This window comes from Panthera tigris, chromosome A3 (assembly GCF_018350195.1).
Source record: "Panthera tigris isolate Pti1 chromosome A3, P.tigris_Pti1_mat1.1, whole genome shotgun sequence".
NCBI classification, from domain to species: domain Eukaryota; kingdom Metazoa; phylum Chordata; class Mammalia; order Carnivora; family Felidae; genus Panthera; species Panthera tigris.
The window spans coordinates 28,309,168-28,322,570 of NC_056662.1; the positions used below are offsets into that span (position 1 = coordinate 28,309,168).

The 13,403-nt window shown below is 49.0% G+C and overlaps 1 protein-coding gene across 1 annotated transcript; it reads right to left on the reverse strand.

The window, feature by feature from the left end:
- Positions 1-1,055: 1,055 nt before the first annotated feature.
- SIRPB2 (signal regulatory protein beta 2) lies at positions 1,056-12,734 on the reverse strand. Its single transcript, XM_007073648.3, has 5 exons — positions 12,444-12,734; positions 5,125-5,490; positions 3,575-3,916; positions 2,979-3,047; positions 1,056-1,708 (listed from the first exon to the last, which is right to left on the reverse strand). The coding sequence occupies exons 1-5, from the start codon at positions 12,637-12,639 to the stop codon at positions 1,578-1,580; spliced, it is 1,104 nt and encodes a 367-aa protein (XP_007073710.2). The 5' UTR covers positions 12,640-12,734; the 3' UTR covers positions 1,056-1,577.
- Positions 12,735-13,403: the final 669 nt, after the last annotated feature.

Consider the following 13,403-nt stretch of genomic DNA (forward strand, 5'->3'; position numbering starts at 1 on the left):
TTCAGCAGCATTCCTGACCTCTACTCACTAGAGGGTGATAGCCAGTTGTGACACCCCTCAAGTTGTGACAACCCCCGAGTTGTGACAACCAAAAGTGTCTCTACACATTGCCAAATGTACCCTGGTGGTGGGGGGGAACCCTCCTCTTCTCGAGGACCACTGCCCTCCATTATACTATCCTAGTGGTGGTGGTGTTACAGAGGGGTGCTCTTTCAGCTGGGAGTTGAACTCACGTGTCACGCAGAGCAAGGAAGAGGCTGCCTCTATGCCCCTGAGGCTGCCTCTATGCCCCTGGTTATCTATTGGCATTTAGCCTCTGGTTCCTTTAGTGAGAAATTGCTGGCTGGGCACCTTGCTGCCAGAATGAAGACTACATTTCCCAGCCTTCCTTGCGGCTAGGTGTGACCATGTGACCACATTCCAGCCAATTGGAGGTGATGTGGGCAAATTTCTAGCTGTGCCTTTGAAGGGGAGGGTCATACGCCCCTTTGCTGCCTTCTTCCGTAGTCTTGCTGCCTGAGATATGGACCTGGTAGCAAAGAGATAGAGGAATCCCGGGTCTCACTACAAGGGAGTCCCCCTATTGCCTGGCCTGCTTGTGCTCAGTTATTACTAGCGAAACCGATTCTCTTCTGGCTTAAGCCACTGTTATTTAAGAGTTTTGTTACAGTTGCTGAGCCTGCATTTAACTATTGCAGCCACCCAAGCAGCCATAGTAGGGAAGGAAAGAAGGCAAGGAAAGAAAGGAAAAGAAAAGAGGGGCGCCTGGGTGGCGCAGTCGGTTGAGCGTCCGACTTCAGCCAGGTCACGATCTCGCGGTCCGTGAGTTCGAGCCCCGCGTCAGGCTCTGGGCTGATGGCTCGGAGCCTGGAGCCTGTTTCCGATTCTGTGTCTCCCTCTCTCTCTGCCCCTCCCCCGTTCATGCTCTGTCTCTCTCTCTGTCCCAAAAATAAATAAAAAACGTTGAAAAAAAATTTTTTAAAAAAAGAAAGGAAAAGAAAAGAAAAGAAAAGAAAAGAAGGGAAGGAAGGGAAGGAAGGAAAGGAAGGAAGGAAAGGAAGGAAAGGAAGGGAGGAAGGAAGGAAGGAAGGAAGGGAAAAAAGGCAGGAAATGAGGAGAGAAGGGTGTAAATGGAGAGGCCTGAGCAGTCTGGCTCTGTGAGCTTAGAGATGCTTAGGAAAATCTTCCGGAAAGGACTCTGAGTTGGATCTTGAAGGATAAGAAAACGAGGAGAGGGGGTGGAAGGGGGCGGGCACTACCGCAGGAACAAGGGCCTTGAGAAGAGAGCCCGGCAAAGCCTTGAAGGACAAGGAGGGCTTGAGCTGGCTGTCAAGAGAGAGGACAGCACATCAGAAGGGAGCCCAGTCAGTGCCAAGTGGGGTACTTCGCCAGGTGAACGGAAGCCAGGTGTAGGGATCCTGGAGTTTGGCACAAAGCCTGGGGAGCATCTGGAGGTTGGGGTTGGAGGCGATGAAGTGGTTGGGGAGCCTTGACCTCTCTTCGACTCAGAGGACCTACTTTGAGGTCGACCCCCCCCCCCCCACGCCCCATGCCCCGTGCTGCATGCCCCGTACAGATTACAGTTCTGCTGAGTCTGGGGTCTTGGTGTCTTCTTGCCTTCTCCGGCAGGCAGCCCAGGCCAGCAGGAGCGCAGCCAAGGTCATGGCCTTCAGCCCCAGGACCACAAGTGTGAGCACAGACAGGAGGCCTGGAGGACACAGAGGAGAGCTCAGGAAGGACCCTGGGCGATCCCCCAACAGTCCAGACCTCAGTGTCCCCACGGGGAGGCCTGGCCCAGCTGCTGTAAACCTCTGGGGCCACATTCTTTCTACACGAAGACCTCCCCTCCCTTTGTCCGGGGCCCAAAGAGGCTTTGCCCAATATCCTACCCCTGTGTTTAGTCATCCTCACAGCATCCCTGACCTCCCATCACAATAGAAAACTGTTCATTTACTGGCTGCTCAGCTCCTCTGCCCCAGACCTTGGGCTAAGCACTTCCTAACTGCCTAATTTAATCCTTAAACGTATGCCGCAAGGCAGGATAATAATGCCATTGGTACCGATGAAAAGGCAGAGTCAGAGTCGGGAAATGATTTGCTCAGGGGCACATACGTTAGAGAAGTGATGGGACCAGGTGGTCTGGCTCCTACAAATGGCAGGAACAGGGCTCAGTGACAGGGAGCATCTGGTGGCGCTACCCCAAGTCTCACCCTCAACCCCACCCTGTTGCCAAGTGACCCTGAGCGTTAACAGGTGGTATGATATGCACAGTTCTGGGCGCTTGGCACGTGTGATCTCATGGGGTCTACGCACCAGCCTCATGGGGTACGCTCTCCGACTCTTATCCCCTCTCCGCCCCTAGTCCCCAGTGCAGGATGACAGAAATTCGGGGAGTGAGGCAAGCTTCCTGCAGTCACACAGGTAGAAAGGGACTCAATCCAGGAGGCCTGGCTACAAAGCCATGATCTTCAGCACTGTTATGTACAGTTTCACAGTGTCTCCTTGCACTGAATCATGGGGAGCTTACTACCTGCCAAGCAAGGCTGACCACTGAACAGTCAGCTGTTCTTTCTTTGGTCGAGCTTTTTTTTTTTTTTTTTTTAATTTTTTTAACGTTTATTTATCATTGAGAGACAGAGCATGAGCAGGGGAGGGGCAGAGAGAGGAGGAGACACCGAATCCGAAGCAGGCTCTGGGGTCTGAGCTGTCAGCACAGAGCCCGACGGGGGGCTCGAACTCACAAACCGTGAGATCATGGCCTGAGCCGAAGTCAGACGCTCAACCGACTGAGCCAACCCAGGCGCCCATCTTTGGTTGAGCTTTAACGTGGTTCTCTGAGTTCCTGGTTCTGATGTTGAGATGAAGTCCTGGGGACTTTCTGGGTGGCGCATAGCCCTAGAAGGCAAGGACTGCTCCCTTCCCATGGCCAAGTCTTGCCTGTGGGGACTGGTTACCTTCCCAAGACTAGGTACACTCACCTGAGGGATATGTCCTGCCTATATGTTCATTGGTGAGTTCTTTCTCTTGGGGAGAGGTGATGGGCTTTGCTGTAAGAAAGAGAGACAGTCTCACATTCCCCTTTTCTTTCTGTCTTGCCCCTTCCTGAGCCCCTGTGCTAGGACTTAGGGTCATCGAGAGGAGTGTGCCTGGGATGGGGGCTAGAAGTCAAACCCTGTGACTATGAGGGACTAGTTAGACCTGTCTGAACATCCCTGGGGTGGGGACAATGTCTGATTCACTGCAGTATCTACAGCACCCAGTAGAGTGCAGAGCAGTAAACAGGCACTCAACAGATACTGTTAAACCATTAATGGTCTATCCAAAGTTTTGAGGAGCCCAGAATGGGGAGAAATGAACTCTGCCCGGGAGAAGCAGAAGGTTTCACAGAGGAGGGGCTATTTGTGCTGGGCCTTGAAGGATGAGTAGGAGTTCACCAGAGAGAAGGAGAAAGCATTCCAGGCAGAGGGAATGGCTTATGTAACAGCTGGAGGCTGAGAAGAGCTGGCCTATTTGGGAATTTCCTTGTGGACCCCCTGCTCCTCTCCCCCAGTGCCTTCTAGACCACCTGTCTCACCTTTTACTCGCAGCCTGGTGCCCTGTCCGGACAGGTATTGTCTGTTGGGTTTCCTGTAAAACTTTACACAGTAGTAGGTGCCTGTGTACTCAGGGGACACGCCTTGCAGGAGGATGCTGAAATCGCTGTTGGAGGCCCGGACGGCTGTCACGTTGGGGTGGGAGAGGCCTTCAAAGTTGTAAATGGCCTCGCGGCTCAGACCAGCCCCCCGAAACCACCTGATGGGTCCCGGGGGACCCTGTCCAAGCACTGTGCAGTTCAGGAACACAGTGTCTCCGGGGGTTGCCAACACCACCTCCTGGGGCTGCAGGATCCAGAGGTTTGGCTCTGGGGCCCCGGCTCCTGAAGCCAAAGAGAGGGTCCTTGTTGCATTTTGTGTCTTCCTCCATTGTCCACTTATTTCCTCCCTCATATCTTCCCTCCCTCCCCACTGCCCTGATTTCCCTACTCAGCTACTCCCTCTGGATCCCCACATTACGCTCAAGTCGGTTCACTCAGTAAAGAAGTTCTCAGGACCTGCTATGTGCTGAGGTTACGACTGGGGGAAATGGAGCTCAGCAAGACATGCAAATGTCCGGCTGGGAAGAAATTTTCAGTCCGGTGGTGGAGATGGTCCAGAAAATCCCCTTGAGGTTGGAAAGCCAGAGGACTGTAGGGCCAAGAGGGGGCGCCTGTCACGGCGTGGGAGGAATCGGAGAAACCTTCCCGAAATGCTTGCATCAAGTTAAAATGAACCCTTCCCCCCACTACCAACTGCCACACACAGATATTCTCTCTGTTAACAGTTCGCAGGGTGGGGCACCTGGGTGGATCAGTAGGTTAAGCGTCCGACTTCAGCCCAGGTCATGGTCCCGCGGTTTGTGAGTTCAAGCCCCACGTTGGGGGCTGTGCTGACAGCTCAGAGCCTGGAGCCTGCTTAGGATTCTGTGTCCCTCTCTCTCTCTCTGCCCCATCCCTGCTCGTTTTCTCTTTCTCTCTCTCGAAAATAAATAATACATTAAAAAAAAAAAAAAGAACACACTCCTATTGAATGACAGACCCAGGATGTGAGTGCCCAGGTCGCCACTGCTGGGCTTACAGATAGCATGACTGATTACGTGGGGAGTGTGGTAGATTAAATTATCAGCCCTAGTTCTGGACTCCCCTAGGGTGGTGCATCCCTACTCTTGCCTCGTGGTGGGTGGGTACGCATCCCGGTCTCTTGACTTTGCGTTGAGCCTCATGACTTGCTTTAGCCAATGGGCTGTTAGCAGATGTTAAGTGATTAGAAACTTGAAAAGCGCTTGGGGGCACTGGGGCTTGTCCTCTTTGCTTCTGCCATCTCCACGACCCAGATGTACTCTTCGCGGCTGCAAGAAGACGCGGCCCTGGAACAAGACACGTGGAGCAGAACCACTCCAGATGCCCGTGCATGTGTGGGTGAGACACCCTCGCGTTGTGCGCCAACTGGGATTTTCTGTGGATGGTATGGGTGTGGATGGATGAAGGCAGCTGACGCAGGGAGACCGGTCCGAGCTGAGCGCCTAAGACCCACAGAGCCTGATACTCACCCTTCACAAACACTGAGGTGCCCTCCTGCAGCTTCTTTTCTGGGTTCTCACTCAAGTCATCAAGCCCCACACAGTGGTAGGTTCCAGCATGCTTGCTGGTGACATTGTGGATATAGATGGAAAAGTCACAGTGAAGGGGCTCCAGGGTCCGCTGGATCACCGGCGTCACCCCCGGGAAGAAGCCGTGTTTGAAGTTATAAATCTCCTGCTGGTCCCGATCGCTCACCTTGACCCATTTAATCCTGTCGTCAGTGCAGGAACCTGCCACGGTACACCGCAGCAGCAGCGTGTTTCCTTCCGCCACCAGCAGGGGGCCCTCGGGCTGCAACACCTGCCGCTCACTCCCATCGCTCTGCCCAGAGGCTCCTGCAACAGAGGAAGACTGGCTTTGTGCTGAGCTGGAAGGACCTGGAGCCCTCAGAGGTGAGCTTACCACAACCTAGTCATTAGCTGGCCAGCAACAATTGCTCAGGACGCCGGACGGATGTTGTTGGGGAGGGAAGCGTGAGAGATGAGGAGGTTGTCTGGAGAGGGAGAGCAGAACTTACAAATAATGGAGAACTTGCAAATAATAGGTGACCGCATTCTTCCCGTCTTCACAGAAGTGCTGAGAGCCCCGATGACCAGGTAAGTTTCCCCGGATCACAGTTTATGGGCTGACTGGTGTCTTCCCGGCTACATTCATATGTCAGAGTCCTAACCCCCAGTACCTCTGAATGTGGCTGCATCCGGAGACAAGGTCTCTAAAGAGGCAATTAAGTGAACACGAGGGGCGCCTGGGTGGCCCAGGCTCAGTTGGTTGGGCATCAGACTTCGGCTCAGGTCACCACCTCGCAGCTTGTGAGTTCGAGCCCCGCGTCGGGCTCTGTGCTGACAGCTCAGAGCCTGGAGCCTGCTTCGGATTCTGTGTCTCCTTCTCTCACTACCCCTCTCCCACTCTCTCTCTCTCTCTCTTTCAAAAATAAATAAATATTTAAAAAATTTTTTTTAATTTTTTAAAAAGTTAACATGCGGTCATGAGGGTGGACCCTAATTCAATATGACTGGCATCCTTATAAGAAGAAATTAAAGGCACGGAGAGAAGACAGCCAAGGAGAGAGGTCTCAGGAGACGTCATCAACCTGGCTGACACCTTTGCCTAGGCTTCTAGCCTCCAGAAGTGTGAGATAATGCATTTCTGTTGTTTAAACTACCAGTCTGTGGCACTTTGTCATGGCCCCCGAAACTAATATGCCATCCAATACGAATGTGACAACCTGTTTCTGGAGCCCCCGCTCTCAGCCCTCAAATGTATCGCACAAAGTAAACATCATCTGGCATCCTGTGAATTCTTTTTTTTTTTTTTTAATGTCTTATATTTTAGAGAGAGAGAGAGGTGGGGGGAGAGAGCAGGGGAAGGGCAGATAAATGGAGACAGAATCCGAAGCAGGCTCCAGGTTCCCAGCTGTCAGCACAGAGCCCGATGTGGGCCTCGAACTCACGAGCAGTGACATCATGACCTGAGCTGAAGTCAGACGCTTAACGGACTGAGCCACCCAGGCACCCCCTGAATTCTTTTTGACTTTTAGTTATTTTTTAAAGTAATCTCTATACCCAATGTGGGGCTCAAACTTACAACCCTGAGACCAAGAGTCACATGCTTTACGGACTGAGCCAGCCAGGTGCCCCCCTGCGAATTCTTTTTTTAAAAAACTACTTTATTGAGATATTATTTACACACAGTAAATACCAGCAATTTTATGTCCTATATGCAGTTCTATCGCTTTGAAAACATTTTTAAATTTCAAGTGGAGTTGGTATATAATATTATATTAGTTTCAGGTGTCTCTTGTGAATTCTTTACCAGGCTGCAATGCTTGTTGGTGCTTTGGGAAGTGGATCTATTTCGGGGGTCTAGCTGCTGAGTTTGGCCTCGGAGTGGGCACGGAGAGAGAGGGCCGAGACCTCCCATGCAAGTTCTTTTGCACCTGGGTTATGAACAGGTGCTCCCCTGAAGAACTCCCTGAGGTAGGTGTTATTATCATCTCCATTTTTGAGAAATCTGATGGTCAGAGAGGGGAAGAAACAGTCAGTGTCATGGCCAGGATTTGGACTCAGATCAGGTGACTTAAGGTTCTGCTCCACACGGGTCATCAGTTTTGTGTCCCAAGTTTCCCTGGGTGTGTGTGACCGTCAGGCCTGGTGAATGACTCAGTCTTGCTCCAAGATGTAAGTTTGCAGGATAGCATGGTGTTTCTCAGTGGTCAGTGAGGCGAGGGAGTAGGGAGGTGAGGCAGACGTTTCCTTCTAAGAGGATCTGGGGAGGGGGTGTGGAATTCTAAATTCCTTTCCTGTGTGTCCTCAGCTAGGCATGTGCTAATAATAGCCTCTATAAGAACTCCTTCACAGTTGATCACCAAGGGATACCTCATGTTCAATCCTAGGGATTGCTTTTGCCCTCGGTGTCCTTAGCTCCAAAATGTTGAGCAACACCCACCTTCAAACACCATGAGGGGAGGCAGTCAGATCTGTTCTCTCTAATCCTTTCTGGTGGTTCGTTCCCTGGCCTCTCAGGTGGTTTCCTCGCGCGCAGGCACTGAACGGTGCCCATCCGCTCAGCACAGGGCTGAAATATTGCCTTTCCCCACCCGCCAAACCGGAAAACCTCATGTTTGACAGAGCAATGGGTAGAACAGACAGGAGAGAGGACGGTACTCAGAGAGAAGTGTTGTGGTCCCACCTAGCGATTCCGAAAAGCCAGGCCCGGAAATGATAAAAACAAGTAACATTCAAGTAACTTTGACACATGTCTGAGTGAAGTTCTGACAGCAACACAACAAAGGCTGGGAGGAGGGAAACCCTAGTATACTTTGTAAGTCTCTTATACGGTCTGGGAAATGGTATGCTGTCACTGAAAGGTGGATGGTGCAAATTGCACACTTAAGAAAGGGGGAAGGTCCAGTGGACTCTTCAATATTCACAGGAAACTATAGAGCTTGTAAACTGATACCCATTTCTTTCTCAAAATAAAAATATACTCCCAGTGGGATCCTAGGAACACAGGGAAATTCTATTATTCTTATGAACCAATGAGGATCAAATAGAAGAGAGAAAGTATTGGGGTGGGAGAGCCCATGGCCCCCCTTTTTTTCATCTTGGAAAATTTGAAACTTCTAAACCTTAAAGCAACCACTAAATGACAAAATAAAGAGTAATAGCTAATAAGCCAATAAAGGAGATAAGATAGCATTATAAAAATATTCAACAACTGAAACGAGACAGAAAAAGAGAAAAAAGGGAACAAAGAACCGACAGGACAAATAGGAAGGTGATAAGACCTACACCTAATTCTCTAAAAAGTCACCTTGAAGGTAAAAGGTCTAAATACCCGATGTAAAAATTAGAGATTGTCGGCTTGGATAAAAAGTAAGATCTTGTAGGCTATCTGTTGCCTACAAGAAATGCACTTTAAATATTAAAGCTGCGCATATGTTAAAAGGAAAAATGATAGAAAAAGGTAGAGCATATAACACTAATCAAACGGAAGCTGGAGTGGCTATGTTAATATCAGATAAAGTAGATTTCAGAGCAAAGAATATGTCCAAGAATAAAGAATGCCACTTCATAATGGTAAAGGAGCAAATTAATCAAGAAGATAGGGGCACCTAGGTGGATCAGTTGGTTAAGCATCCAATCTCGGCTCAAGTCATGGTTCAGTTTGATTCATGGGATTGGGCCCTGGACTGGGCTCTGCTCTGACAGTAGGGGTGGAGGGGGCTGCCTGCTTGGGGTCCTCTGTCACCCTCTCTCTCTGTCCCTCCCCTGCTCGTGTGTGCTCACTCTCTCTCTCTCTCTCTCTCTCTCTCTCTCAAAATGAATAAGCTTCAAAAAAATCAAGACATACAAAGCCCAAATATGTGCACCAGATAACAGAACTTAAAAGTGTATGAAGCAAAACCCAATAGAATGGCAAGGAGAAACAGACAAATCCACAGTTATGCTCTGAGATTTCAATATCCTCCTTTTCATGATTAATAGAACACGTAGGCAGAAAATAAAAAAGAATACAGCACTAACAACTAACAGCCTAATTGATATTTATAGAACACTCTGCCCCCCAAATAGGAGGATATATAGTTCTTTTCCAGTGCACGGAGAACTGTTACCAAGAGAGAGCATATTCTGAGTCATAAAATAGTCTCAACAAGTTTAAAAGAATTCAAGCATCTTCTTTGACAGAATGGAATTAAATTAGAATCAATAACAGACAGAGGCCTAGGAAACTCCCAGATATTCACAAGCCGAATAACACACTTTGCGATAACACACGAATTAAAAGACAAAACAAAAGGGAAATTAGAAAGCAATTTGATCTGAATGAAAATAAAAACACAATATTAAAATCTGTAGGATTCTGCTAAAGCAGAGGGGAATATTTATTGAATTAGGTGACTAGATTAGGAAAGAAGGAAGGACATAAATGAATGACCTTAGTTTCTACCTTAAGAAACAAGGGGAAAAAAAGAGCAAATTAAGCCCAAAGGAAGTAGGAGAGAGGAAACCACAAAGACCTGAGTGAAATCAATAAAGTAAAAAACAAAAACCAGGAGAGAAAAATCAGTATGAGTGAAATCTTTGAGGAGATCATTATAATTGATAAACCTGTAGCCATACGGAAGAGTAAGAGAGAAAGAGAGAGAGACTCAAATTACTAAAATCAAAAACTAGGGAGGTGACACAAGTACACAGTTTACAGATATTAAAGGACAATAAGGGGATGCTATGGAAAGGTCATGGCTGCATGTATTTGACAAAGGGACAAATTCCTTAAAAACCACCAACTACCAAGACTACCTCAAGAGGAAATAAATTACCTAAATAGCCCTACTATCTATTGCAAACGTTTGATTTGTATTAAAGACTTTCCCGCAAAGAAAACTCCAAGCCCAGATGGTTTTGTTAGTGAATTGTGCCACACATGTAGATACAACACCAAAATCATGATCCATAAGAGAACAAATTAATAAATTAGACTTTATGAAAACTAAGAACTCTTGCTGTTCAAAAGGCACTTGCGAAAGAATGAAAAAGCCACAGAGTAGGAGGAAATCTTTGTGAAGTATCTATCTGGTAAAAAGATATATATATATCTTGCAACCAGAATATATAAAGAGCTCTCAAAACTCAATAATAAGAAAACCAATCGAAAAATGGGAGTTGAACAGACACTTTACCAGACAGGATACAGGATGCACGTGAAAAATATTTAGCACCCTTACACATTAGGGACGTGAACATTAAAACCACAATGACATGTTCCTACGCACCTGTGAGAATGACTAAAATGAGACAGGTTGATCATACCAAGTGTTGGCGAGGATGTAAAGGGCAATGTCATCTTCGTACACTGGTGATGAAAATGCAAAATGGTACAACCTCCTTGGAAAACAGTATGGCAGTGTCTTAAAAGTTAAACACACACCTATCATATGATACGGTCATATTATTCTCAAGTATTTTCCCAAGAGCAATGAAAGCGTAAGTCCACACAAAGACTTGCACACGAACGTCTATAGATGCTCTATCTGTGACAGCCGCAAATTGCAAAGCAGAAAATGTCTGCCAACAAGTGAATGGAGAAACAAACTGTACTTTATCCACACAGGGGACAGAAATAAAAAGACATATGTGAGCTATTGATATGTGCAACCACATGAATGAAGCTCAAAATAATTATGCTGAGGAAAAGAAGCCGGAATAAAAGGGGTACCTACTGCATGATCTTGTATAAAGTTTCAGAAAATGCAAATGAATCTATAGCGATGGAAAGCGGATAAGGCGTTGCCACGGGAGGAGGAGGAATGGAAAGGATGAATCACAAGAAAACTTTTCAAAGTGTTGGATATGTTCATTATATTGATTTTGGTGATGAATTCACAAGAGTGAAGCATATCCAATGCCCCCAAAACTTACCGAAGTGTGCATGTTAGATATGTACAATTTGTTGTACGTCCATCAAACCTCAATGAATGAAAGCCCTGTGCCCCTCACCCCTTCCCCCTCTCTGGAAAATGTCCTGGGTACCTTGTCTGCGGAGCTGGGCACCCCTTGGCCACAGCTCTGGGATCCCTTCCCCCCTGTCTTCCACCTGCAGGCCCTACCTTTCACGATCCCTGATGGTGGGTTCTCCTTTGGAGGCCTGGTACAAAACCCCCATTTTTCAAAACCTATTTGATCCTGAGTAGTTTAGACATATGACCTCCTAGCCTAGTGCCTAACACGTAGTGGGCACGCAGAATTATTTGTGGAGTGAGCAACTAGGAGCTAGAGTTCACATTTTACGATCAGGGAAACCAGCTCAGAGAAGGGAAGTGGTGCCCCAAATCACAGCTGGGGAGCAAAGGAGCAGCCGAGTCTGGTCTCAGATCTGGTTCCCACCAGGGCCTCTCCAGGAGTGACCGTCTTGGAGGACCCAAGCAGGGGCTGGGTCTTAGCAGGGGCTGGGGCAGGGGTCCAGATGGACAGGAGGTGAAAGCCGAGTCTCTTGCCTGCTGGGTCAGAGGGTTCTGGGCTCAGAGGCTAAGCTGGACCCAGGAGCCCCAAGACTCAGGAGTTAAATCGGCCTGATCCTGACTTACAATAGACATGGGTAAGAAAATCTTTATGTAAATCTTTACACCGTGCTAGGTACCAACAGGTGTTGTCTTGTCGAATCTTCCAAACAAAAGTCATGAGGTGGGTCCCCACGATTAGCCCCATTTTACCGAGGGGGAAACGGAAGCTCAGAGAGAAGTCAGTGGTGAGGTTTGAGCCCAGTTTTCTCAGGCTGAGCCGGCGCCGGCTGGTGGGTGGTTGATTTGTATGGTCACACAGGGCCCTGTGCTTAGAAGGGCCCCGTGCTTGCGATAATGGTCTGCTGTTGCTGTCTTAAAGTTCTTATCACTTTCTGAAACCGCGTTTACGTTTTGCACGACATAGGCCCCACAGATTATGCCCCTGATCCTGGGCTGTGAGCCTCACCATTTTTGTATTTAATACGCACAGCACCCCGTTAGCAGCCCTGTTCGCTCAAGAGGAGAGTGAAGTGGCCTGTGACACGAGCACGCGGGTATCTGAGCAGAGCCCAGCTTGCAAGATCCCAGAGCCTGGGGGCTTAACTTCACTGTGCTGCCTCCCGAAAAAGTTCTGCTTCTTGGGACACTGGGATCAAGAAAGTTCTCGGCTACCCGCTCCCATTCCCTCTTGGTGGGCTAGAGCCCCTCCAGGCCTGCCAGAGCACCTGGGGCTCCTCTCTGGGACCAGCCAGGGGTGGGTCCTATCATGTCTGGGGTCCCACTCACCCAAGAGGACAAGGGACAGCATCAGCAGCCAGGAGCAAGGAGGCGAGTAGGCCGGCTGGGTCGGGGTGGTCATCGCGAGGGGCGCATGTGCCTCCTGTGGCTCCCAAGACTGGCTGTCGTTCTGCAATCCGGTGGGTGTCTGAGCCTGAAACGGGGCGTTCCTTGGGGCCAAGGCTACTTGGGGAAGTGTTTTCATATGGCAAGACGAGGCTGCTGGTGCAAGAGGAAGGAGCTGTTTGGAGGGGTTTCCGGGTTCCGTGTCTGGGCAGCGAGTGTTCCTGTAATCACTCTGTCAAAACCTTCATGACCCCTTTTGCCACAGGCCCTGTCCTGGGCACCCTGGCAGGAAGATGAGCATGCCTAGTGTGTCCCGAGTCAGCCAGACGTGGGGTCAAGTCCTGGGTCTGCCTCTTCCTGGCTGCGTGACCTTTCACGCACACCTGCCACCTCGGAGCCTTTGTTTCTTCATCTGCAAAATGGGGACGGTAGCAGTGCCCTCTTCAGAAAGGTATTGCAGGGATTACAAGATACGTGGGCGAAGGCTCAGCACAATGTAAATGCTGAACGTACCAACCATCATTGTTCACGATGTGCAGGAAACAGAGGAGGTGGCGTTCGCTTAGGAAGAAGGATTTGTTATAAAGCAAGCCCCATGGAGGCCTCCTTTTGGCAGTGAGGGGTGGGCACAGATCCCGTTCCTAAACGCATAACTGGGGGCAACTCTTGAAACCTCCATTTCCTGGGGTCCAACGGTAACACACCTGGATCATATAAAAATTTGCTTTTGTGGCATCATAATTTTCTGTAACTTCTTCAGGAGTCCCTATCATATGATCTGTAAAACAGTAATAGGAATAGGGTCGCGGGGCACCTGGGTGGCCTGCTTGGTTGAGCGTCTGACTCTTGATTTCAGCTCAGGTCATGGTCTCACAGTTCGTGAGTTCGAGCCCCGCATTGGGC